The sequence below is a fragment of the Ctenopharyngodon idella genome, chromosome 2, assembly GCF_019924925.1.
Source record: "Ctenopharyngodon idella isolate HZGC_01 chromosome 2, HZGC01, whole genome shotgun sequence".
NCBI lineage: Eukaryota > Metazoa > Chordata > Actinopteri > Cypriniformes > Xenocyprididae > Ctenopharyngodon > Ctenopharyngodon idella.
This window is the reverse complement of record NC_067221.1, coordinates 9,189,316-9,215,661: the sequence shown is the minus strand read 5'-3', so window position 1 is coordinate 9,215,661 and position 26,346 is coordinate 9,189,316. Positions and strand designations below refer to the sequence as shown.

The following is a 26,346-nucleotide window of genomic DNA, read 5'->3' as shown; positions in this document are numbered from 1 at the left end:
TGATTTGGACTGGAGCTGTTAAAATAATCAGGTGTAAATATGAGATTTATTACTTTGTTCAGATCCATTTTGCCTCATAACAGACTCCATATTTTGTATTTTACACACAAACATTAACATATGGCATTCTACATTCGTTCAACCCCAGAAACCCACCATAAAATTCTTGTAGCATCAGATTTATTGATTGTATACAAAAAGTATGTTTGATATGACATAATGCATTCTATATAAGATATAGTATTTTTGACATTCAATATACAAAAAACCTTGATAGACACAGTAAGTCTTTAAAAATGCGCCCCAGGCGTGAAGACCTGAAGCCGTCAGTAGTTTCTTACGCAAGTCATTGTGTAGGTGTGGAATACTTGCCCACTTCTGTTCCTCTCTCACATAAACAAGCATTGAGCGCAGATGGAGTTCTTTCTGGAGAATGACTGAGGGCAAAAAGGGTGATGAAGGAGAGAGGGTGAGCATTATGTGTGAAGTATGTGTGTGTGCGTGCGTTCTCAGGATGGGAGCGTTTGCTGACCCAAGGGTGAGATAAAAGAATGGCATCAAAATAACGCATTCATTGTGGCACTGGTGTGATTTTGCAAACTATGAAGCGAGAGTTGCTGAAGTGAAAGGTGAATATATAGCATCCTGATCTCAAGGACAGCATTTGTGCTTCGCAAGGTTGGTAATGGGAGTTGTGCAAGCTTCACTTGATTGCATTTGTTAGCACAAGAAATATGAATAAGATGATTCAAATGTATGTACTTTTATAAATGGCAATGAAACATTTCTAATATTATCGAATTCCATTGTAGACTTGAACACAGCTTATTTGTCACTGGAGAAAATGTAAGAATGAGTTAAGATCAAATTAATTAATTGTATCACCAGACTAACTTTAAAAAATGCAGTTTTCATCATCTTAACTAATAAAATGTAATAAGATGTAACATATACATTCTTCACATGGTCACACAAGCCCTTAAAGGTGCACTCAGTAATTTTATATCCATGTAGGTAAAAGAAATCTCTTTCGCTCACCAAGCCTTCATTTATTTCATAAAAATACAGTAAAATTGTGAAGTATGATTACAATTGAATGTAAATGTTTTCTATTTTAATATATGTTCAAATGTAATTTATTCATGTGATGGCAAAGCTAAATTTTCTGCAGCCATTTCATATCAGAAATCATTCTTATATGCTAGTTTGGTGCTCACATTTCTTATTACGCTGTGCTGATTAATATTTTTGTGGAAACATGTTTTTTTTCATTATTCTTTGATGAACAGAAAGTTCAAATAAATAGCATTTATATTTATATATATATATATATATATATATATATATATATATATATATATATATGAGGGCTGTCAAACTATTAATCACATCCAAAATAAAAGTTTGTGTGTTTACATAATATATGTACTGTGTGTATATTTATTATGTATATATAATACACACATGTGCATGTACATATTTTAACAAAAATATTTATATATAAAATATTTATTTTTTATATAATATAAGTTATGTATAAATATAAAAATATATATTCATCAAAGAATCCTGAAAAAAAAAAAAAAAGAGTACACGACTGTTTTCAATATTGATAATAATAAGAAATGTTTCTTGAGCAGCAAATCAGCACATCAGAATGATTTGTGAAGGATCATGTGACACTGAAGACTGAAGTAATGATGCTGAAAATTCAGCTTTGCATCACAGGAATAAATTACATTTTAAAATATATTCAAACAGAAAAAAAAAATTGTAATATTTCACAATATTACTGTTTTTTTTTGTTTTGTTTTTGTTTTTCTCGAATAAATGCAGCATTGGTCAGCATAAGAGACTTCTTTTAAAAACATTAAAAATCTTACAAATCCTAAACTTTTGAACGGCAGTGTATAAACATATATAAAAACGTATATATTATCACCTTTGTTCAATTGAATGCATTCTTGCTGAATAAAAGTATCAATTTCTTAAAAGAAAAAAAAAAAAAAAACACCCGAAACTTTTGAACAGTATAGATAACTGCCCTACTGCCCACTTGTGAAATAAATTAGTCATGGTAGCATATAAATCTATGATGACTGCCATATCAATCAGTGAAACCAACAAAAAATGAATGAGTACACCTTTAAATTGAGAGGTATAAAAATAAAAAGTTTCCCGAAGAATGACAACACATTAAAAAGTATCATGCTGTGTCAAGCCTGACAGGTTGCATGCAACAATGTGTGTCTCCAATTTGCCTCCAATATGTTGGACCTAGATCCGTTTACACCATATGGACTGCTTTTTTCATTTTTGAAATAATTAAGATCATGTAAATGACAAGCACGCAACAACATTATTTTCTCCTTCAATTTAATACATTCCTTGATACAAGAACCCAAAAAGGAAATAATCTCATCTCGCTCCGCCTGTAACCGATTCCTTTTCATTTGCCAAGACATTTCGAGATGAGCATAATGTCTTTTTAATACGGATATTGGCTTGAAATCTCATTCGAGTTGAAGGCTTCAGGATTGACTGCATTCTGCAACACTGTTCTGAGCATTTAAAATGCAGGTCACAGAGCTTGAGTAAACATTACTGAATATAATCAATGAATAGATCTGAATATACTCGAATATGTGCACAATGAGGGCATCTTTAAATTCAACCATGGACATAATGCTATTAATACAGGAAAAATCAAAGAGCTTAAGGCAAAATTGTGTCAGGTAAGTATTAGCAGTTATTTCGCTTGATGTTGAATGTACAAATACAGCATGGCAGAAGTGATGCACTTTTATCTGACAGGTAGCGGCACCCATGAGACAGAGGTGATGAAATACTTAAGAAGTAAAGCAATGTTAGTGACACAGTGAGTGCTTGGGTCAGCAGTTAAGACAACACAGATGCACACACAGAAATGAAATAGGCTGGTGAGGCTAAAATGGAAGGCATGAGGAGAAAAGAAGAGGAAATGTGTATTTTAAAAAGGGCAGGGAGAGTGGCTGGGCTCTCATTAATGACTTCCTCTGTTCTGGCTGAAAGAATCGTTGATAGCACAAAAGAACGTCCACACGCTGCGCAGGGAAGCCGATAAGAGAGAAAAAAATAGCTTGAACTCCCCTCACATTTACCCCTCATAAAACATCTGAAGGCATCAGCTTGGTGTTTCAGGCAGTAAAATAAAAGGGGAAGAAGGAATAAGGAACTGTAAAACAACTTTAAGAGGCTTGCAAAGTATCATAAAGAAAAGCATCTCAATACAGTTCAGATCTTTTCGGAAGAGGTGAACACAGGGTCCAAAATTAACATTTCACAAAATGCCAAATGCGCGTGAAAAACAACACGATGACGAATGATGAACATTTTTAAAGCTAGACCAATCTTATGTTCATCTATGATTTCGTTTTTAGATATTATGTTTTTTTGTCCTCCCGAACTCATAATTTATCATTCAAAAGTTTGGGGTCGGTAAGATTTTTTAAAATGTTAATGTCGATATTAATGAAAATATCTTAAAAAAAGCTCAAACTTTTGAACTGTATTTGAATATTCTTCACATTAAGCTACCGAAACAAAAACAAGAAGGAACAAAATTATAGGTCTTCATGTTTTTATGACATTTTTACAAAGAAATGAAGGCTGAATATGCAAAAAAGCTACTAATAATTCCTTTGTTATGAGGACAAAAACGTTCTAAAAAATGCCAATTTTGATTCATGGCCAAAAAGACATAATTGCAGTCGGTAGATTTTCTCAGTTCACTCAAATTGGCAGGTGTGGCGAAAGGTTGATTTTGGACCCTGGGTGAATATTTTATGATACTGGAAATATCAGAGCATAATTTATATATAACCTCTGTAGATGACCCTCAAAAGAGGTGCGAGACAATAACAATATGGGCATTATTTGATCAAAGCACCCATAACTAACTTCATCCTTCAAGTTTTTAAAAAAGCCTTGATATATGACAGTTCTAAATATGAATCTTTGAGGCAAATGAAAGTAAACAAAGAAAGAGTGGCTTGTAGCACAGTCAGTTTTGAGGATGTGGTGATAGATACAGAGGTTTGATCATCAGTAACTTCTACAGAAGCTCCTCTACCTCCAAGCCAAAGTTCTTGCCGTTTCTCCAGGCATCTACATGGAGCAGCAAGAGGATCTGCTGTGATCATCCATTTGGACCATATTGACTGACACAGTCATGTGCTTGTAGGACTAGTCCAGATCCAATCTAATCACATTACGTAATTGTTCCCATGTTAACATCCCATTGAGTATCATCCTCAGAAATGCCGAGAAGTGTTTTCATGGTTGAAGAAATTCAGCTTAGTCCCAAGAAACGATACAAAATAAAAGAGAGCGCAAGAGATAGAGACACGATCCAAAGAGCCAACTTCAAGCACCGATTTATCAACCTCACATGATCCACCAACATCTGAGATACGAAAGAAGAGATTTGAACACTGCAAGCATCGCAGGTACAAAGACACATTCGCTTTTGAAATGTATAGTATGTTCTGACTGATTTACATCAAGTGACCAGGCTGTTCTTTGTAGATCATCGTCAGATGTCACTCACAAAAACCAGAACTGAACAATCCTCTGGTTAACAGCCTAAAAGCTTGTACTGATCCTCAAGGTCTGTGATGGTGATGTTTCTGTCCCTCCAGACACCGTGTGCACATCTCGAACTGGATCAGGATATGAATCTACATCGATGGATCCACATCAAGCTTCCATGTATTCCTGAGAACTTACCAGCATATCACTGCTGTATCATAGGAAGGTGACCCTGGGCAGAGTTTGTGTGTATGCGTGTGTGTGCTGAACTTTAGAAGGTCATGGTATCTTGGTCAAGACCTCGTAGTTCTCTATCCTTTGAAAGGTCTTGGAGGAGGCTTGCCGATCTCTACGGAAATGTTGGTATAGAGCGGATACTTCTTCACAGACACCACTCTGTACATCAGCGAGCTGATCCCATCTTTCCTCATAGTGTTCTTGGTGTTCTGGATCTTACTGAACCTAGATAAGGAAGAAGAAATACAAACAGTATTAGCTGTGCCATGGATTTAAGATGGATTTATAAAATCCACAAAGGGCTCAAACTGGACTTGATGAACTCTCAAAACAGAAAAAATGTGCAAAAATTGTACTTTTAGTGGTACAACAGCTTGGTTTGAAGTACCTACAAAAAAACATTTTTCTATCTTATTTACCACTAGAAGGTTCTTAGTAAGTTCTTAAGGCCGTGTGTCTACCAAAGCGTTTTTTTCCGAGGCTAGAGTATTCTTCCAATTGTTTTCAATGGGAGCGCAGCATTTTTAAAACGCCAGGAGTGTAACAACGCGCTGAGTGTCTATCTCAAGCGGAAGCGCTCTGCGTTTTTTTACCGGTCGCTGAGAATTGAAGAATGTTTTTGGGTAATTTTGGGTAAAATGCAGAGCTCATCACTGTCACTTTGTACCCAGCCATCCAATCACAGTGGAGGAGGGGCGGGACAAATACAACCACGACCAACCGCCACATTCTGCTTGTACAACATCAACAAATGACAACAACAAGCATAATAACGTAACAAAATAATTTAAAACAAGAGCCAAAGCAAATGCTTTACATTGTACCGACATTTTTATACAGAAACAGTACAGAAACAAACTATCTGTGAAATGAGATACTAGTAACACTTCTGCGGATATTCCGTATCATAGCAATCAGTGTTGTATTTGTCCCGCCCCTCCTCCAATGTGATTGGACAGCTGGGTACAAAGTGACAGTAATGAACGCTGCGTTTTACCCAAAGTTGAACATTCTTCAACTCTCGGCAAACACAGAGCGCTAAGGGTATGTATTACTACTCTACTAATATGCAACTTTTAGGGGTTGATAAGGTACAAAGTTGACCTTTTAAGGCTACTGTCCCAGTGACAAGCAGTTGTAACATGGTGTTGTCAGAAATATTTATATTTCGATATGCATCGATACTGAAATATTTGAAAGGGTTCAAATACTCCTTTTCTGGAATATCGATAAACCGATACCAGCTGTGCTTTCTCACTCTCTCTTCTCTCCGACAACAAATTGACACACGCTGTCTCCTCTCACTCACTCGTCTCATTCACTCTGGTTGAATAGTGCTTGTATTGTGCATAATTTTACTCATTCCCGCAGGTTTTGCTCTCACACCAAAAGCGTGTACACCACTGACCTATATAAATGGTGCGCACATAATGCCGCCTCACAAACAGCCTGCGAGTACCAAATTGAGTTGTTTTTCCTGGCTTATTGCACTTAAACAGTCAAATACATACAAAATGATGTCAAATGCCCATCTTTCTGAGTATTCAGGTAAATACAGTCAGTTTTGGAACATAAATAGTTGATAGAAAACGCATGTTGTGTAACAGTATACTGGATCCGTGCATAAGCTCTTAAAGTGACAGCCATGTTTATTTCATTTGTCTGTTTATACTATTGTATTTATTTTTCAAGGTATCATATCGACATTGGAAAATTTCAGTATCGTGACAACACTAGTACCCTATTTTTTTCTGACAATGAAATACCAAAAGTCATTATGGACTAATAATCTTCTCCTTAATCTGCAGCTCTCAAATTAAATATTTGATATTCCATGTTTCAAGGAAAACATACAGACTTGAACACCATGTTTTGGGTGGACTATTCTCTTGCCAAGGTTCGGGTCTCTTGCCAAATGTATGTTGTAAATGTTCAAATGTTCAACTGCCAAAGCATAGACTTAGAAAGCCAAGCTCCTTGGTTTAACTCCCAAGAATTGTCATACTGATAACACAGATACTTCGGTCACTGCCAAATGATAATGTTAAATAAAGGTAAGTACTGTAAAATACAGAGCACTTATATAGGGTTATACCAATGTCAACCAGCAGGGGGTGAAATAACATTTGTAAAAGTGCACAAAGTATCACTCTCACAAAGAAAAAACAAATGGACCACATTTCCCTTGTATCAAAACAAACATTAATTCTGAGCCACGTTGAACATTTTCAAACACATATGTGATAGAACAAGTTTTATATAATGAGCTTTTACAATTTAATACAGTGCAGAGAAAAAAAAGAGCATTTTGGTCTGGGCTCTGGAAGATAACAGAAAAAGAAATATCAGCATATGAGACTCCCATGGTTTATCAATAAAATGAGAGGTTCCTTAAATTCAATGAGCTCAGCTAGAAAAGCAAAGTAGAGGAGTATTCAGGAGCTGTGCTTCCCCAGCACTGTTTTATAAAACATCTTAACCGCCCATCCCTTAAGACACTTAAAATGATATATATTTCAACATTTCAGCCTTAACCGAAGAAAAACTGTACTAATAAATAGGACACTTGCTCTGAAAAAATGTCACAAAAGTAGGAAAGAGAGTTCCAGTTGTCCGTTAAAAGGTAGCTTTATTTATGCAACGCTATCAACTTCCATATCAGTGTAGGTACCATGAAGACTATTAGAGAGTCTGCAGATAATGATTTATGTACACTGCTTGAATGAAATTAGAGTATTTGAGAAGGCTCAAACTGAACTAAAATTAATATTCATGCGGACCAGTGTGCGGCAGCACTAACTAATCTGAGGAAGGTTGATGAATAGTAGCACGGTTCCTCCAGCAAGCATAACGTCTCATTATGGAGGCTGATGCTCTTCTGCAGAGTGACCAAACAAAGACGGCTCTGGCAGTAACGGAGCTGAGGAGAGGGCAACCATTCATCAATTCTAGCAACTCTTCTTTTTAAATAATGGTGCGCTTGGCGAACGCAGCTATTTACTCTTCAGCTCCGCATCTCCATGCAGTATGTCTCAAAAACAAATGACCTACACCTGTGTGACAGGAAAATAAAACAAAACTTAAAGTGCCAGGAAGTAACTTGAAATTACCACAACCTAAATGTGCAGGAAGTATCAGCTGCCCTATATGAAAATATGCATTACTGTCTGAGGGCAACAAGATTTTTTTTTTGAAAGAGATTAATACTTTAATTCAATAAGGACACATTAAATTGATCAAAAGTGACTGTAAAGACATTCATATTTCAAATAAATACTGTTTTCTCAACTTTCTAATAATCAAAGAACCCTGTATCACTGTTTCCACAGTAAATATCAAGCAGCACAACTGTTTTCAACATTGATAATAATAATAAGAAATGTCTCTTGAGCAGCAAATCAGCACATCAGAATGATTTCTGAAGGATCATGTGACACTGAAGACTGGAGTAATGATGCTGAAAATTCAGCTTTGCCAAGGAATAAATTACATTTTAAAATATATTAAAACAAAAATAAACTGTAATCATAAACATGTAAATATAAAAATATAAATATATTAAACTGAAAAATAAATAAATAAAACTGTAATAATCACTGTTTCACTATTATACTTTATTTTATATCAAATATAATGCAAATATAATTGTATAATTTTTTAAAAATCTTACCAACCCCAAACTTCTGAACAGTAGTGTATTTTTTTCCCTGAAAGCAGCACACGCACACACACACACACACACACACATACATATATATATATATATATATATATATATATATATGCTTGTCACGAAACTCTAGATGGCGCAGGCTGATGGGTCCTTAAAGGGATAGTTTACCCTAAAATAAAAATTTGTTCTGCTGTACATGTCAAGCAGATGTCACCCCCCATTGACTGCCATAGTATTTTTTTTTTTCCTACTATGGTAGTCAATGGGGGCGACCTGTGCTTGGTTACAAACATTCTTCCAAATATCTTCCTTTGTGTTAAGCAGAACAAAGAAATTAATACAGGTTTGGAACAACTTGAGGGTGAGTAAATGATGACAGAATTTTCATTTTGGGGTGAACTACCCCTTTAATACAACTGATGATATTTACATCGTTAACTACATGGCACAAGCTGATTGGTTCATGTCGCATCTGTAGCCAATGAGCTTGTTGCTCGACATTTAAATAGCTGGTTATTGTTCACTATAAGAGTTGCAGCATGCTTTCAGCGTTCCTCTGAAACTCCACCTTCCCCAGCTCCACCTGTATAGATCTGCTATGGGTAATTTTATATATGCCATTTGCGCAGCAGCAGTATGTCTTGTATGTATTGGCAGTAGCAAGTACATTAACATTGTCATATCCATTACCATGCTAAAAATCTTCAGAGAATTGCCATGATATGGTCTGACTGGTTTCCAGCACTCTGAATAGGGAAATGTCATAGTGATGTGAAGCCTCATACGAAACATATTAAAGAGCAATTTGGGGAAAAAGTGAGACTTTGAGGGGCAATAATATCATTAAAGTGTTAGTTCACCCAAAAATGAAAATAATGTCATTAATTACTCACCCTCATGTTGTCCTACACCCGTAAGACCTTCGTTCATCTTCGGAACACGAATTAAGATATTTTGATTAAATCCGATGGCTCAGTGAGGCCTACATAGACAGCAATGCCATTGAAAATCTCAAGATCCTTAAAGGTACTAAAAACATATTTAAAACAGTTCATGTGAGTACAGTGGTTCTATCTTAATATTATAAAGCGACGAGAATACTTTTTGTGCGACTTTTTTTTTTTGTAACGATTTTTCAACAATATAGTGATGGGCCGATTTCAAAACACTGCTTCGGAGCTTTACGAATCGAATCAGTGATTCGGAGCGCCAAAGTCACGTGATTTCAGCAGTTTAGCCGTTTGATAGGAGATCTGAATCACTGATTCGATTCGTAAAGCTCCGAAGCAGTGTTTTGAAATCGGCCCATCACTATATTGTTGAAAAGTTTTGTCGCACAAAAAATATTCTCGTCGCTTTATAATCTTGAGATTATAAAGATTTTCAATGGCATTGCTGTCAATGCATTCCTCACTGAGCCATCGGATTTAATCAAAATATCTTAATTTGTGTTCCGAAGATGAACGAAGGTCTTACGGGTGTAGAACGACATGAGGGTGAGTAATAAATTACATTATTTTCATTTTTGGGTGAACTAACCCTTTAAATAAATGTATAACTACTAAATGCAGACTACATGAATACATTGTCTTCTCTACAGTTACAGACAAATTACAGAGGAAATGAGGCCAAAACCTACACATTAAAACAGGAAGTAAGAAAAATACAAAATAAGTAAGGCTTGAAAGAGCTGCATAAGTAAATGTCTGTAATCCACAGTATTTCCCAAATCAGCTTTATTCATCAAATTTCCTGCTCAATTTTAAAAGGCTGTTAGGTTTGAGACTAAACCTCTTATCACGTACAAACGAGCCTTCTTAGAATAATCCCCACAAGTCTCTAATGGAGGCAATAAAATCAAGAGAGGAAGGGATCATACTATAAATGACTTCCCATTATTCTAGTTATGGTGCTAATCAATTATTAATCAGATGCCCAGATGAGTTGTGACTGTGCCACCTACACTGATGTGTGCCTGGGTGTGTTGTATCAGCCCTGGCAGAGAAAGGGAGTGTTTCAGGGGATGTGGTTGAGATCCATCAATCTCAGACTGCACTTCCTGATATATTGATTTTCATTGAGCCGCAGTGCCCACTTCTGCGTCGGTCTGTGGATGTTCATCATCATACGAATGGCTCACTTATTTAGCTCAATTAAATGGAGCTTTTTCTGATTTTAAATGGCAGCCCAGATGAGCAGAAGACACTTCTTTCAAAAACATTACAAACCTGTGTATGTATATATATGTATATATATAAGACAGAAGCACACTTAAATTGTATCTGTTTCCTGCTTATTCCTGCAAGGTTTTGATAGAGCAGCCCCGGGTTAATTGAACAGCATAAAAAAAAAAAAAAAAATGTTTCAGCAAACGATAAAGGACGCATTTTCCGGTCTGATGGTTGTACTGAAGGTGGATCTCAGCGATCGACACTGCATCGTTTGAGACAGAACACAAACAAACGACCTGTCTGTGACAACAGGCCTACTTTAGCGTGACATGTTTCAATTCATTAACTTCAGCACAGACACCTCATTCATTTCTACCCGCGTTCTTCTGTCCTCTCCAGTGAAATTGAGTTTAGCATGCGCTCGTGGCTCTCTGGGTGGGCCACGCTCATTACTTCAATTGTCTGAGCCACTTGTAGGAAAAAGACAAAAAGAACGAGGGAGAGCGAGACATAAACAGAGAGACAGTGAGTGAATGAGAAAGAGAGATCAAGGGAAAAAAGAATGAGAATGAAACTGAGCAAAAGAGAATAAATCACTGACTCTTATCTTTGCACAGTGAGAGCTGAGTGAAACCTCCTACCAGAGAAAAGACCAATCCTAACTTTTAATGGCATTTCTTTTGCTTCTGTCTTGCCATTTCACTCAAAGCTCTCCTAAGATTGACAACCAGCAAGAAAGAGTGGACCAACCTGCAGCTGCAGGAATCGTTTTGCAATTAGTTGCTCCGCTGTGAAGCTTTTCTACCTGGGAACAATCTGGCTCGCAGCCCAGCGTCCACGGATGGGCTTATCGACTCATTGATTGGGCTATTTTACACTCTGTGACGTCTGAACTATTCAAGCATTAAGAACCTCCGCCAGCTGGCATAAACTCACACAATCATATTTAGGAGACTGAACGCATCTTAAAAGGGACAAAACTTCTTACAGCCCCAGATAATTGAGTGACAAAAGCTGGACAAAGTTTGCAATACTACACACTAGCAATAATACTGGGCGGATTATTACAGTTACTGCAGCGTTCACTGTTACATAGTCATAGTCTATTTTTTCTTTTGACGGAAATGTTTCTTAAAAGATTAGTTCACTTTCAAATGAAAATTAACACACGCTTTACTCACCGTCAAGCCATCCTATGTGTATATGACTTTCTTCTTTCTGATGAACACAATCGGAGATATATTAATAAATATCCTGATGCATTCGAGCAGGGAAGACTGTAAAATGTCAGGAATATCAAGCTATGTCTTATATCTGCAGTGCAAGGGGCTCTGCTGTGTTTTAGATCTATAAGTCACAAGAATAAGTGTGATAGAGGATAAGTGGTGTGATTTAACACTTCCTAACAGAGCTTCTGAATCTTAAGCATTTTCAGGCACAGGCAGGGTGGGCACTTTCACACTACACAGCGATGAGGTGGCAGGGGAACATGGTCTTACCTCTGGGGGTTTGGCTCATTGTGCTTGTCTCTCTCATGCTTGATCATCCTGTAGCGGCCGATTCTCACATCAGGCCGAGACACTTTCATCCCATTTAGTGTGATTCTGACAGAAAGGGGGAGAAAACAATAGAGAAAAATATAGTTAGTATATGAGGTTTCATATCGACTGACTGATTGGCCTCAAGCAATCACAACATCGTCTAATGACTTTCATAGTCGTGGTTTAGAGGAAAGAGGGCATCACCCAGCTCAAATTGCAAACACTTTCTGTCTGTTTCATTTGTTTTTATGTGTCCACATTGCTATAAATTCAGAGTATGTATATATATAATAATAATAAAGGTCATTTGGTTCCTATTTGGTATTGAAGTAGACAGTAGTTTGACTTTACTATCAGTGACTTGAGGCTTTCACCAATTAACAAACAATGAACATCAAGCAGCTACAGCTAATCAAAGACTCGTTAACCCATACGAATGCCAGAAAATGTCAAATGGGCAGGAAACAAGGCAGAATGAAAAACACAAAGCAAAACAAGTCAGTAGCTGAGAACTGTGTCGGGAATGTTTGCTTAAGAGAGCAGCCAGACCAGGCAGCTCCACACACACCCCGCCTGGAGTACAATCCCATTTGTTTGAGTAACTACAGCTTAGAGCGACTCAGGATTGCTTGAACAATCCAACCATTCTAATCTCCCTGCTTGGCTCCAGGTCTTGGCATTAGTGCAAATCTTATGTTTGTCATGTGAGCATCGTGTCGTTGGAGCTCTGAGCTTTGCGCTGCATTTCCGAAGGACGACGCCTTTCTTAAAGTATTTGATTAGATGGAAATCTTTCCGAGGAGAATAAGGGCATGCCTATTCGTGCGTGTTTGTGTGGGATCTTATTTATTTAATTTTTTATATACCTCATCGTAATACAACAAGAGCGAGGCCTTTGTCATAAATAATGTAGCTAGGAGGATTGAAGGTAATCTCTGGGTATTCTTGACCCAGAAACAGAAAGGAGATTTCTGAGGGCCTGAGATTATCATGAGAGAAAAGACAATGTAAACAATGAAGAAAACTGCTGAAAAGAGTGGATTTGTAAACGTCACAGAGGACAAAACTTGATGACAGTGACCACATTTGCATGCAAATTCATTTGGTAATTTGTAACCAGATCTTTGTAAATTTTAAATCAATTGTAAAACAAGACGTACGATGGACAATGCAAAGTACCTCATTTTAGAAATAAGAACTATATATATATATATACTATATATATTACTGAATGATTATCATAATCTTATATTCCATGGTATTTCCATATATTTAAAGCTGCAGTCCGTAGGATTGTGGACCAGTGGATTCTATACAGGTACTTCGGAATCACAGATTGTAGTCTTGGACGTATGACCAAAATAAGAATTTTCACCAGAAAATGTCATCTGAACAAGCAAGTAACAAATCTGCCACTTTTGTTCAGACCAACTGAGAAAAAAAAAAAAAAAGCATTACAATAAATCGCACTACCGACGGTGATTCAATCTAATGATCACTTAGCTCATATCACATCAAACCGTGCAAATTATTATTGTTATACTTTTTCCTCAAATTGTTAGTTAACAACAACTATGTGTATTTAGTGTGTATTAGCATTACCTGTAGATTTAAATTTCTGTACAGTCTAATCTCTAATTGTCCGTTTGTCATACCATACAATCTTTCATCAAAATGATAAGTTTAATTATTCCAGCTGCTGTGAGAAAAGGCTATAAATGATCTGCCACCAGCAGCAGCATCCTCACATGATATAACCTACTAGCTGGGACTCGTTCTTTATGTACGTGACGTAATGATGCAAAGATGAACGGCTGCATGCTCGAATTTCCCACGGAAACCTACCAGAACCACCTGAATTACAAAACATTATTACAAGCTTACCGTTGTGAATTGGGCTAAGGTAAGGAGATTGTTTTGAACACTGGCTGGTTATGTATTTGCTCAAAAATTGATTTTGGATCATTTTTAACCAAAAAAAGTTACGGACTGCAGCTTTAATAATATATTCCATAGGATTTACAGGATATTCAAATTCCAAAGTATGCCAAAGTATTAACATGAGCCAGAACATTATGACCAGTCACAGGTGAAGCGAGAACTGGACCTGGTCCGATGAGTCCTATTTTCTTTTACAACACGTGGAAAGCTGTGTACATGTGTGCCGATTACCTAGGGAAGAGATGGCACCAGGATGCACTGTGGGATGACGACAAGCCAGTGGAGGGAGTGTGATGCTCTGACCAGTGTTCTACTGGGAAACCCTGGACCCGGTCATTTATGTGGATGTAAATTTGACATTTGCTGCCACCTACCTAAACATTGTTGCAGACCAGGTACACCCCTTCATGACAATTGTGTTCCCTGGTAGACGTGGGCTCTTTAAGCAGGATAAAGCACACTGCACAAATAGTTCAAGAATGGTTTGAGGAACATGATGAAGAGTTCAAAGTGTTGCCCTAGCCTCCAAATTCCCCAGATCTCAATCCAATCGAGCATCTGTGGTATGTGCTGGACCAACAAGTTCGATCCACAGTGGTTTCACCTCGCAACCTACAGGACTTGAAGGATCTGCTGCTAATGTCTTGGTGCCAGATACCACAGGATACCACCACAGGATACCTCGGCGGGTAGGTGCTGTTTTGGCAGCATGGAGAGGACCAACAGCATATTAGGCAGGTGTTTATAATGTTTTGGCCCATCGGTGTACATGCCAGTGTGTATATAATATATATATATATATATATATATATATATATATGCCAGTTAAAAACAAGAAAAACAAGTGAAAATAAATATTCCAAGTATGTTCTGAAAAACAAGATTTTGCATAAGATGTTTAAATATTTTACTGGACAAGACAAAAATACTGATTATGAAAACAGTCTAAGATCCTTGCCTAATTATGAAAATCCTCATATCTGAATTTTGCTCAACTGCATTGCTGGACGAGATGCTATTTTAAGCTCTTGTGCTCTGATTTGAGTTTTGGCTGGAATCAGTTCAGTTCCAGGTATTTGAAGGAGGCGTAAAAAGCTCATAACTGTCCATGTTGGTAATTAGTATTTGGTTGGCTCCTGTTCTGGACACCTGCAGTAATTTGGCTAAAAAGCCATAAGCCTCAAGTAAGACGAGGGTTAAATGCCTTGGAGACGGATTTGTGTTCATTATTATGCACATTATACACATATTACTGTATTTATTCGCTGAGAATTTTCATATCATACTGGGCAATTCGTTCACAGCAGTGTTCCTTGAACTCTCTGGCCTTTTGTGCTCGGCTCAGACAACTGTGATTACTCTGGTGCTGCAGCACTTTGAGAGTCATCTGATTGGGGGAAAAGCAAAATGCTGTGCCATATAAAGACCTTGGAAATCCATGTTGAATATATGAAAGATTTGTGACTTCTTTGCCACTGCATAGAAAAATTAGGGGTTTTTTTTTTGGTTAGGAACAAACAAAAGATGCTACTAAATTAACCTCAGCCTTGGAGGCAAAGAATGGATTAAAACACCTGCAGGAAGAGAGCAAAAGCGGAAAACAGGTGGGGAAACAGTCATTACTCAAAAAAGCAAAACAAAAGCATTACTATCGTACCATAATAGTGGTATATGATGAAATAACTAACAGTGTCTCTATTAGCCAAGAAGTCAATTTTGTGATTAAGGAAATGTTTGCCTGAATGTTGATGTAATAATGAATAGTGTTGACTGGAGATATGTTTTGGTGCATAGTCCTTGATTGGATTAACTGAGAATTTTGCTAGATGTCCTTTCTTTCTCCCTCCCTGCATTTCATTTAATTGCATTAGACCCTCGGAGTGGATTGGAATTGGAATAATTACTATTACTTCTAGTCTTGCTGGCAGAGCAGAAATGGGAAAGGAGAAGGAATAAAAGATAGATCAGACATAGAGGTAGTGAGACAGACAGAGATAGACAGACAGAAGGTGAGGAAAGAGAAGGAAATAGTGAGAGAGAAAGGGAGGGACAGAGGAATGGTCATACGATATGGCAGAGCGACTGACCTTGTCTGGCTTTCTTCTTCCATTACAGCCCTCCCCAAACACCTTCCCTCTCTCTGTTCTTGGCTCATAAACTATTTGGAACGATATTTAATAAGCTGTATTTAATATGTTTGACTGTCATTTTATGGAGGATTAGGAGTGACAGTTAAAAATAAATTGACAAATAAAAAGATGCATTTAAACAAATGCAATATTTAAAAAGATTTTAAAACATAAAAATTGCTTTCCTTTATTATTTTGCTAATCGAATTAAAAAAACAAAATTGGCAAAATTTTAAGGTAAGATATGCATTATTTTGTCATGTTTTAAACATAAATTAAACAGTTTTAAATAAATTTAATTAATTAATTAAAAGTATAGTTGTGTATGTTCTGTTGCTGTTTATTGTTAGATGTTAGTTATGTAACAATAATATAGAGTCACTGACAGTTTCAAATAGTTTCTTTATTGGGTAATTTTGCATACTATATAGCACATTAGGGGCCTTTTCTAAACGGGGCAAATTAGCGTGTGAGCGCAGTTCCGCAAATGCGCAGATGGAAGTGGTGAGTTTTGCCACGTGATCTACTGCTGACGTGCAAATTAAAGAACACAGACGCAGTCAAATCATTTACATAATGACCAACGGAATCTACCAAGATCAGCACAAATTAGCGTTGGGTCGCAAATAAGCAGAGATGATGCTCATCAGGTGCGGGTCGACACAGGCGCAACTTGTTACATGTAATCTGACAAACACGTACACATATATATATAAATATATAGGTCAACATGGCTTGGCAAACGATATGTTCGGGTAACGTCTTCCTCTGGCATTCCAGAGAAATTAATACGAGTGGAAAAAATTTTCTTCCTTCTACCTCTGTTCTCTGCGGTGTCTCCTCCTAACAGCAACAATTGCAGCCATGTCGCAAAATGGGTTAAGACATGCTTTTTTTGTGCGTTAAAGGATTAGTTCACTTCTGAATAAAAAAAATTCCTGATAATTCACTCACCCCAATGTCATCCAAGATGTTCATGTCTTTCTTTCTTCAGTTGAAAAGAAATTAAGGTTTTTGAGGAAAACATTCCAGGATTTTTCTTCATATAGTGGACTTCAGTGGGGTTCAAATTGCAGTTTCAGTGCAGCTTCAAAGGGCTCTACACGATTCCAGATGAGGAATAAGGGTCTTATCTAGCAAAATGATCTGTCATTTTCTAAAAAAATAAATACATTTATATACCTTTTAACCACAAATGCTCGTCTTGCACTAGCTCTGCGATCCGCACGCATGACGTAATCACGTTACAAAGGTCACGTAGGCGGAAGTACAGATCCAGTGTCTACAAAGCAAATGTGCAAAGATTACAAAAAAAAGGTAAAACAACGAAATCGGACAATTTTGAAGTTGGAGAAGAAAATGAGATGAAGATTTTCGCCCTACTTCCGCCTACGCCCTAAAACTGCAATTTGAACCTTCAACCTGTTGAACCCCACTAAAGTGCACTATATGGACTGATTCGACTGAAGAAAGAAAGACATGAACATCCTGGATGACATAGGGATGAGTAAATTATCAGGAAATTTTCATTCAGAAGTGAACTAATCCTTTAAATAATGGCGCAAATACCAGTAAATTGACTAGCTTAAACATTAGTAAATCGCGTTGCATGATTCATTTAAATACTCTCCTCCCATAAAGAGGTTCCAACCTGTGACAATGGTTCGTACTGCTAGCGTTTGGAGGGAAAATTGTCTATTTAAGCCATTGTATGTTTGGGAGAGGGAGGTTGCATCCTGTATATTATGCAAGCTTTTTGAATATGTTTGTCTGAGGTGAGACATACAGTTTATGCTGGTTGATGTGATATATATTACACTTATATTACATTTTTATTTTCCAATTAATAAAAATGATATTTATTTATTTATTTAATAAGTGATTTTTTTTTTTAAAGTGCCACTCACAGTTCTCCATTTTCACATGGCCTGGTTACTTTGCGGGTTAATCACAGGGAGTGGTTTCTCGGAAATATCGGCCCTGTTCAGAATTTTACCAACATTCTGTCTGCTATAAAAATCATGTCAGCTATGAAACACCACCAAAACCTACTAAATGTGCACTATTGATGCTGTAGTCATGTATCTCTACATGCCCATGGAGTTGCACACACTCGGACTGGGACTGTTGAACGCTGTCAAAAACAGACTGCTCGTTTTAGTCCAGTCTTCCCATGAGTAGTTCATAACTATTCAGTTTCAACTTAGAATCCACAGTGGAGCACACCTGTCTACTGCCTTCCACTGTCTGCTCCTTGCTGCACTGTAAGGGAAATGTCCCTCCAGGGCTTCCATCCTCTCCAACTACACAGATGTTGAAAATCAAAGAAAGAATGATGGGCTGTTTCTCTGTCCACATGGCTAGCGGGGAGAGCAAAACTCTCCAAAGGCTTTTTTTAACTTCGCTTTTTGTCTCAAGCCAGTCTGACAGAACATTTGCTGTGCATGAGGCCAGGACACAGTCATCTGAGTCCACTATCCTCCCTCACACACATCCCTTTGGGCTATTCACAATGACTTCACTCTACGAATGAATGCAGCGATGACCTTCTGTCCAGCTCGCAGAGCATGATAGTGGCTGCTCTTTACATTAAGAAGGTTTTAAAGATAATGTCTCTTCTAGTGACTTATAATTAAATAAAGAACATTATTATGAAGCTGCTGTAAAATTAACTACTTCTTGACAACAAATACAAGGGATTGTCCACATCTGGAGTTTGATAGCATGACTGCCGTCCAGATACTGATCATAAAGATAGAAAGCCTTAAAGGGATAGTTCACCCAAAAATGGAAATTATAATTTACTCACCCTCAAGCCATCTTAGGTGTAAATGACTTTATTCTTTCAGCCAAACACAATCTGAGTTATATTAATAAATATCCTGGCTTTTCCAAGCTTTATAATGGGAGTGAATGGTGCCATTTTGTTTTTAAGCCCAAAAAACCGCATCCATCCTTCATAAACGTAATCCATACGACTCCAGGGGGTTAATAAAGGCCTTCTGAAGTGAAGTGATGCATTTTTGTAAGAAAAATATCCATATTATAAATGTATAAACTATAATAACTGGCTTCCGGAATACGACCATACGCAAGTCTAGTTCCGGTCAAAGAGTAACCTCTGACCCGTTGCATGACGTATTGACGAACGCGGAAGCACAGAGGATAGAGCAAAACAAAACAGCAGTCAAAAATTAGAAGTCTAAAAAGAGAATTTTTAAAGAGAAATGTCGGAGGAGCTTGAGTTTGTTGCCCAGCCCTATTTGTTTGAACCACGAGAGGTGCCTACTCTCACCTAAGCATACGCTACTCCTACATTCTACGTCATATGTCGGGTCAGAGGTCACTCTTCTGCCAGAACTCGACTCGCGTACGGCCGTTACCGGAAGCCAGCTATTATAGTTCATAAAGTTATAAAACTGGTTATTTTTCTTACAAAAATGCATCGCTTCGCTTTTAGGCCTTTATTAACCCCCAGGAGCCGGTGGGATTACTTTTATGATGGATGGATGCGCTTTTTTGGGCTTCAAAAAAATGGCACCATTCACTCCCATTATAAAGCTTGGAAGAGCCAGGATATTTTTTTTAATAAAACTCTGACTGTGTTTGGCTAAAAGAAGAAAGTCATATACACCTAGGATGACTTGAGGGTGAGTAAATTATCGGATCATTTTCATTTTTGGGTGAACTAACCCTTTAATTAAGTTATTTGCCAGTCAGAATTTTTAAGACATGTTGTAAATATGCTTTTTTCTCTAATGAATGAATAACTAAAGCATTCGTAAAAAATGACAATTGTATTACAATAGTGAACTAAATATAAACACTACTGTTCAAAAGTTTCAAAAAAAAAAAAAAAAAAACTTTTATCCGTCAAGAACACATTAAAGAGATAAAAAGTGACTGTAAAGACTTTTACTTTGTTACAGAAAAATCTATATTTCAAATAAATGTTTTTCTTTTGCTCCATTCATCAAAGTATCCTAAAAAAAGGTATCACAATTTCAACATTGATAATGTTTCTTGAGCAACAAATCAACACATTAGAATGATTTCTGAAGGATCATGTGACAGTGAAGACTGGAGTAATGATGCTGAAAATTCAGCTTTACCATCACAGAAATAAATTACATTAAAAATATATTAAAATAGAAAAGATTTTTTAAATTGTAATAATATTTTACAATATTACTGTGTTTACTGTATTTTAATCACTTTATTTTTGTATGGTAAACACAAGAGACTTCTTTCAAAAACATTTGAAAGATCTTTCAGATCCCAAACTTTTGAATGTATAAAATGTAGATACGTTCAAGTCAATATATAATATATTTTTGTTAACTATAAAAAAATTAAAAGCCATTTTAATCTGAGTGAAATTGGCTAAAATTAATGAGTATGACATGACGAAATAATTACTAAACTTAAAGAATACTTTCATCAAAAGACAAAAACACTGTTAAAGTTAACAGATTCAGTGCAGCTCCAGTAGCTTCTTGCCAATGGTGGCTGACTTTTGCTGCTCCATATCGTTGTGGCATGTTTGATCAGATCTGCCACCAGTTCTTCCTTGCGGCTAGAAAAGACACTAATGGATCAACTGTACTACTGCAGGATCAGCTACAGCAAGAAACAAGGATTCTGAACACTAATGCCAGCTGCCTTCACAAAAATAAACTAAAATCCCAGTCCACAGAGACGGTCCAGCTACAAACACATGCCTCTTCTAAAGCAGCAATGGCAGAGGGGCACGTCCGCACAGACTGACAGATTTTAAGAAGCTGGGCTGCAGAATTTCGAGCTGAGAGAGGAGGATGTCCATTGGCACTTGGGCTCACACTGTCAGACCGGTGAACTTCAAAGATATGGGAAGAGAGGAAGTTGTTCTGACAAGCACTGGGAGTCCCTGGAGCCCCAGCAAACTGGTTCCAGAGAAGTGACAGTATGTTTGAGTAAACTTCCACCCAGAGGACCTAAATGAGCGAGTGTCTGAGTCTGTACGTGTCTCTCCACCAGTCAGACGGGGAATTCGAAGCAGAATGCACAGCTGAGTCCACATGCCGTTCACTCTTACATCTTATCTTTCAAGGACTGCTCACAGCTGACTGCACTTAAGGTCACTATATTGCCACCCTGTCTGAGAAACAGCATACATTCATCCTTCAGTTATATATCATAAGCTGTAGGTCAGGTCAACTACAGTGGGCTCAAAAAGTGTTTGGTAGAACTAAATTTCTTACCTATATTTTATTATTTAAATTGTATTAAAGGATTAGTTCACTTTCAAATGAAAATTACCCCAAGCTTTACTCACCCTCAAGCCATCCTAGGTGTATAGGACTTTCTTCTTTCTGATAAACACAACCAGAGAAATATTAATCCTGATGTATCCGAGCTTTATAATGGCAGTGAACAGGGGTCACGAGTATGAGCTGAAGAAACTGCATCAATCCACATCCATCTATCATAAATATGTACTCCACATGGCTCTGGGGGTTTGTGTAAAAACTCCATGTGTAAAAAAAAAATCCATATTTAACAAGTTATGAAGTAAAATATCTAGCTTCCGCCAGACCGCCTTCCATATTCAAGTTACAAAGAAAGTGTAAACTGGCGTCGCGTCAGTTACACTTTTTCCGTAAGTTGAATAGGGAAGGCGTAGGACGTAGCGTAAGCTTTTTGAACTGTGAGAGTTTTACAATTCTTCGTATGTTGAATACAGAAGGCGGTCTAGTGGAAGCTAGATATTTTACTTCATAACTTGTTAAATATGGATTTTTTTTTACACAAACGCATCGATTCGCTACAGAAGGACTTTATTAACCCCCCGAGCCGTGTGGAGTACACGTTTATGATAGATGGATGCTGTTTCTTCAGCTTCATACTCATTGGTCCCGTTCTTGCAAATATTCTGCATTCCCCTGAGAAATTTTGCGTTCCCTCACAAAACTTTTGCGTTACGCCGAGAAACTTTGCGTTTGCTCGCAAAGAGCTCAAAAAGTTTCTCGTGGGAACGCAAAGGTTTTGTGAGCGAACGCAAAGTTTCTCAGGGGGTTGCAAAACATTTGCGAGAGAACTCAAAGGCATTGACTTACTATTTTTCCTCCCATCTCATATCTTTTTTCCACCACCATGTCCCTTTAGGGCCTCCATACATAAGAGACTTCTTTTATAACATTAAAAAAAATCTTACCAACCCCAAACTTTTGAAAGGTAGTGTATGATTAAATATTCAATATCAACATCAACTGAAACAGAAATTAACTAAACTATATATAAATTTTTAATTTGTTTTAAATTGCAAAGGTGCTCAATTCTACACAACTAAAACATAAAATGAGCAGTAAGAAAGTCCAAAATATCAACAGATAATAAATATGCATGAAATATACATACGAGCCACAAAAATGAACTTCTTCAAAACAACATTAAGTTATTTATATTCTCCCAATAAGTTCAGGAGGAGATCTCAGGGGAAGCTCTTGCTTTTTTGTGGTTATCAAGCTATAAAGCTTATTTTTACTTATATAATCTAATCGTGTCACAAAAGCAGTTGGCAAAGGCAAAAAAAGATAATGTGAGAGGTGTGCTTATCACACCATCCAGTTTCCACCATCTACTGTCAATGCAACCCCCAACAACTGAAAAGAGTGACATATGGGACTTTTCTCCACGAGTGTTATCGCTGTTGCAAGAGCGTGCGTGCCCTGATATACTGCAGGGTTTGCTCTCTCATCACCTGAGCGGGGAAAATGATAGCTAGTGAACACGCAGCTATTCATTATCTGTAGAGACAGGCATCAGGCAGCAGAGCGTCATCTATTCACACGTTTCTGTCTGGACATGGTGTAGATTTGTGAGCGGCGAGAATATATATACAGCTGCTCCCTGCAGAGCTGCATATCCCAGAGAAAGAAAAAGACCTAGAAACAGCGCAAGGACACTGTTCCACGACAAAGTGACTGTTTCTGATGACGCATGCTTACTCATGACTTTTTAAAAAGCCTGTCTACATTTCAAACCCTGTCTACCAGGCCTCAAAACAAAATGACATTCCAGAAAGTCAGTCAAAGTTGGCCTACAAACAGTACACAGGGTAGCCATCTAAAAACGTTTACCGATATAATTCATTTAGGTCAAGAGAAATAAAGTACTGATTTTTCAACCAAAGCTGTTAATGTGTCACGTCTTTTACATTTTTCTTTGACCCTTATCATTTTTAAACAAAATATCCTAGCTCGATCTTCCGGTGAAACAACAGACTTCTCTCTAGCGACGTATGCAGGACTTCTCCAACCATCTGCCTCCAGTTTTGAGTGCAACGAACACATCTTAAAATCCAATCAACAACTGATGGACTGAACCAAGTCCCCATCTACATTTGTTCTTTATTTGATAATCTATTACACTCAGATGTACGTCACAATATGGGAGAAAAGATCTGACATTATTTTCCTTTTATTGTGACTTTAAAGGACCAGGCCCAAGGCAATTATAAGAAAGAAATATGGCATATTTGTAGACTTACCTGTTGTAAATGTCATCATCTTCACCTCCCCAACCCCAGTACTCATTTGGGAAGCCATTGATTTTGAGGAACTGTTTTTTGCTAAGGCCGGACACTCCTCCAAAATACCCTGCATAGGGCAGCCTGCAAGAAGGAACAGACCGCAGTCATTCAGTTGCTACACATTTCAGTATGAAATCTGAGAGCACAAGACCCTATTATCATCAATAACACATTCGCCAGTAATATTGCCTCTAATGACTACCTCAAATGGTCTATTCTTGTCTGTGTCCATTTGGAATGGTTTAAGCTTTGGATTCCCATTAGATTTGATTTTTGTTTCAAGTCTAGAGTGGAAACATTATTCTGTAGGTTCAGTTCTCTGAACTGAGGACTTTAGTCAGCCAACTGAAGCATTCGATTTTGACAAAATTTCATCTCGTATGAATGATTCTAGAGAGCCACAGAGTCCTCCCACAGGGATTCGACAGTTTCAAATGATATCAGATCCTTCTCCCAACTGCCTTTCATCACTTCCCTCCTGGTTGCCACCCCTCAGGCCCATCAGTTGATCTGCACAATTCTAAAGAAATGCCCTGTAAAAGCTTAAGTGTGCCATAAACTGTAGAATCCGTTTCCACTTGTAGGACTTCAGTTCACGGTGCAAGAGGCCACTGTCAGATGAGAATTATCTGAGGAATCATTGACTTAGGAATCATTGAAAGGATTAAAGGCTGATAGAAATATACATACTCCACTGCAATTCAAAGGATGAATTAAAAGGCCTTGGTGGATCTCAGAACTCAAAGCCATATATTGGACCTTTAAACCACAGAGTGATATGAAAGCACAGATTTATATTTCAAGCAAGTGTTCGAAGCCTTAAAAGAAATGCTTTACAGGATGAATACAGTCTGGAAAAGCAATGAGTGGTTGAAAACATGGTCTCTATATCTCCTCTTTTAAGAGGCCCACTGGGCTATGGGCTGGCAAGGGCATCATGGGTAGCCGCCCGGGGTTCGCCTTGGGCTACTGTGGTGTGTGTTGCCAATGACAGCAACCACATCCACCTACGCAAACAAATGTGCGACATAAGGGAGAAAGAGAAGCAAGAACCTACAGACACACGCGCACACTCACACACAAACACGCGCTCGTGCGCGCAGCAACCTCGCGTTAAAAGACAACAAGCTAAAATTAATGAGGCCATCTGCTACAGCAGCAGTCTTCACAGAAACAGTATGGCTGAAGTTTCTTCACACGCTCATGGTCTGAGAGCGTGCAATTCTCTAAAGGTGCCCCACTTATTAAATACAGCAATGTTAAGGCCTCCTCAGATTGGAAACACAAGCCAATAGTGTGAATCACTCACAGAGAAAACGGAATTATTATCCCACTAACAGTTAAAGGCAGTTCACGCTTCGGAGAAGGTCAGTGGCATTTGTTTAGTAATGTATTGTCTGGCTGTCCACAGAGAAATGAAAACCAAATTCAATAAGAGTTCAAATTCTGCCACAGCACTAAGCAGCTACTGTAGTTTTGTTAACTGTTGCTCCTGCTATTAGCGTCACACTGGCAGACAGAGCTTTGGTGAAATGTGGACCAAATAAAAATGCAGGAAAAGGTTTTTGTTTTTTTAAATCAATGGACACTGGTGCTTCTAAGGCAGTCAAAAACAGGTTGTTTTTAATGCCATACAAAAGCAAAATGCAGTAGCAGACTTAAAGGGTTAGTTTACCCAAAAATGAAAATTATTTATGAATTTCTTCTTTTAGCCAAACACAATCGGAGTTACATTAAAAAAATATCCTGGCTTTTCCAAGCGTTATAATGGGAGTGAAAGGTGTAATTTTTTTTGAAGCCCAGAAAAGTGCATCCATCCATCATAAAGGTAATCCGTACAACTCCAGAGGGTTAATAAATGCCTTCTGAATTGAAGCGATGCATTTTTGTAAGAAAAATATCCATATTTATAGTTCCAGCATATGACGTAGACGTAGCGTAAGCTCCAGTGAGAAGTGACGAATGTGGAAGCACGCGTTGTTTACAGCAAAGGAAAACAGTGAAAATAAGTGAGTTGTTTTCACTATACTGTAGATTTGTAATAGTCTTGAAATGGTGCGTTCATGCGTTAAGATTACGCTACGCCTACGTCATATACTGGAACTCGACTCTCTCGTGAACGCACGGACGGCCGTTACTGGAAACCAGTTATTATAGTTTATAAAGTTATAAATATGGATATTTTTCTTACAAAAAAGCATCGCATCACTTCAGAAGGCATTTATTAACCCACTGGAGCCGTATGGATTACTTTTATAATGGATGGATACACTTTTTGGGCTTCAAAAAAATGGCACCATTCACTCTGATTGTGTTTGGCTGAGAGAAGAAAGTCATATACGCCTAGGATGGTTTGAGGGTGATTAAATTATGGGATAATTTTCATTTTTGAGTGAACTAACCGTTTAACAAACTTAACAAACTGAACATATTGTTAGAGTATCATTAAATGTGTTACACATATCATTTCAACTGATTGTTAAATGATTATTGGAGTAACTTCCCAACACTGCTC

General features: G+C 37.6%; 1 protein-coding gene across 1 annotated transcript in view; it reads right to left on the bottom strand.

Annotated features, from left to right (window-relative positions):
- Positions 1 to 163: 163 nt before the first annotated feature.
- The window catches only part of b4galt2 (UDP-Gal:betaGlcNAc beta 1,4- galactosyltransferase, polypeptide 2), a 130,532-nt gene continuing 104,349 nt past the window's right edge, over positions 164 to 26,346 (bottom strand). Inside the window, exons 5-7 of the mRNA XM_051869235.1 lie at positions 23,790 to 23,912; positions 12,150 to 12,254; positions 164 to 5,031 (exon numbers count right to left, since the gene is read on the bottom strand). Of these exons, the coding sequence (XP_051725195.1) occupies positions 4,881 to 5,031; positions 12,150 to 12,254; positions 23,790 to 23,912 (379 nt within the window). The 3' untranslated portion in view covers positions 164 to 4,880. The remainder of the gene's footprint in view (positions 5,032 to 12,149; positions 12,255 to 23,789; positions 23,913 to 26,346) is intronic.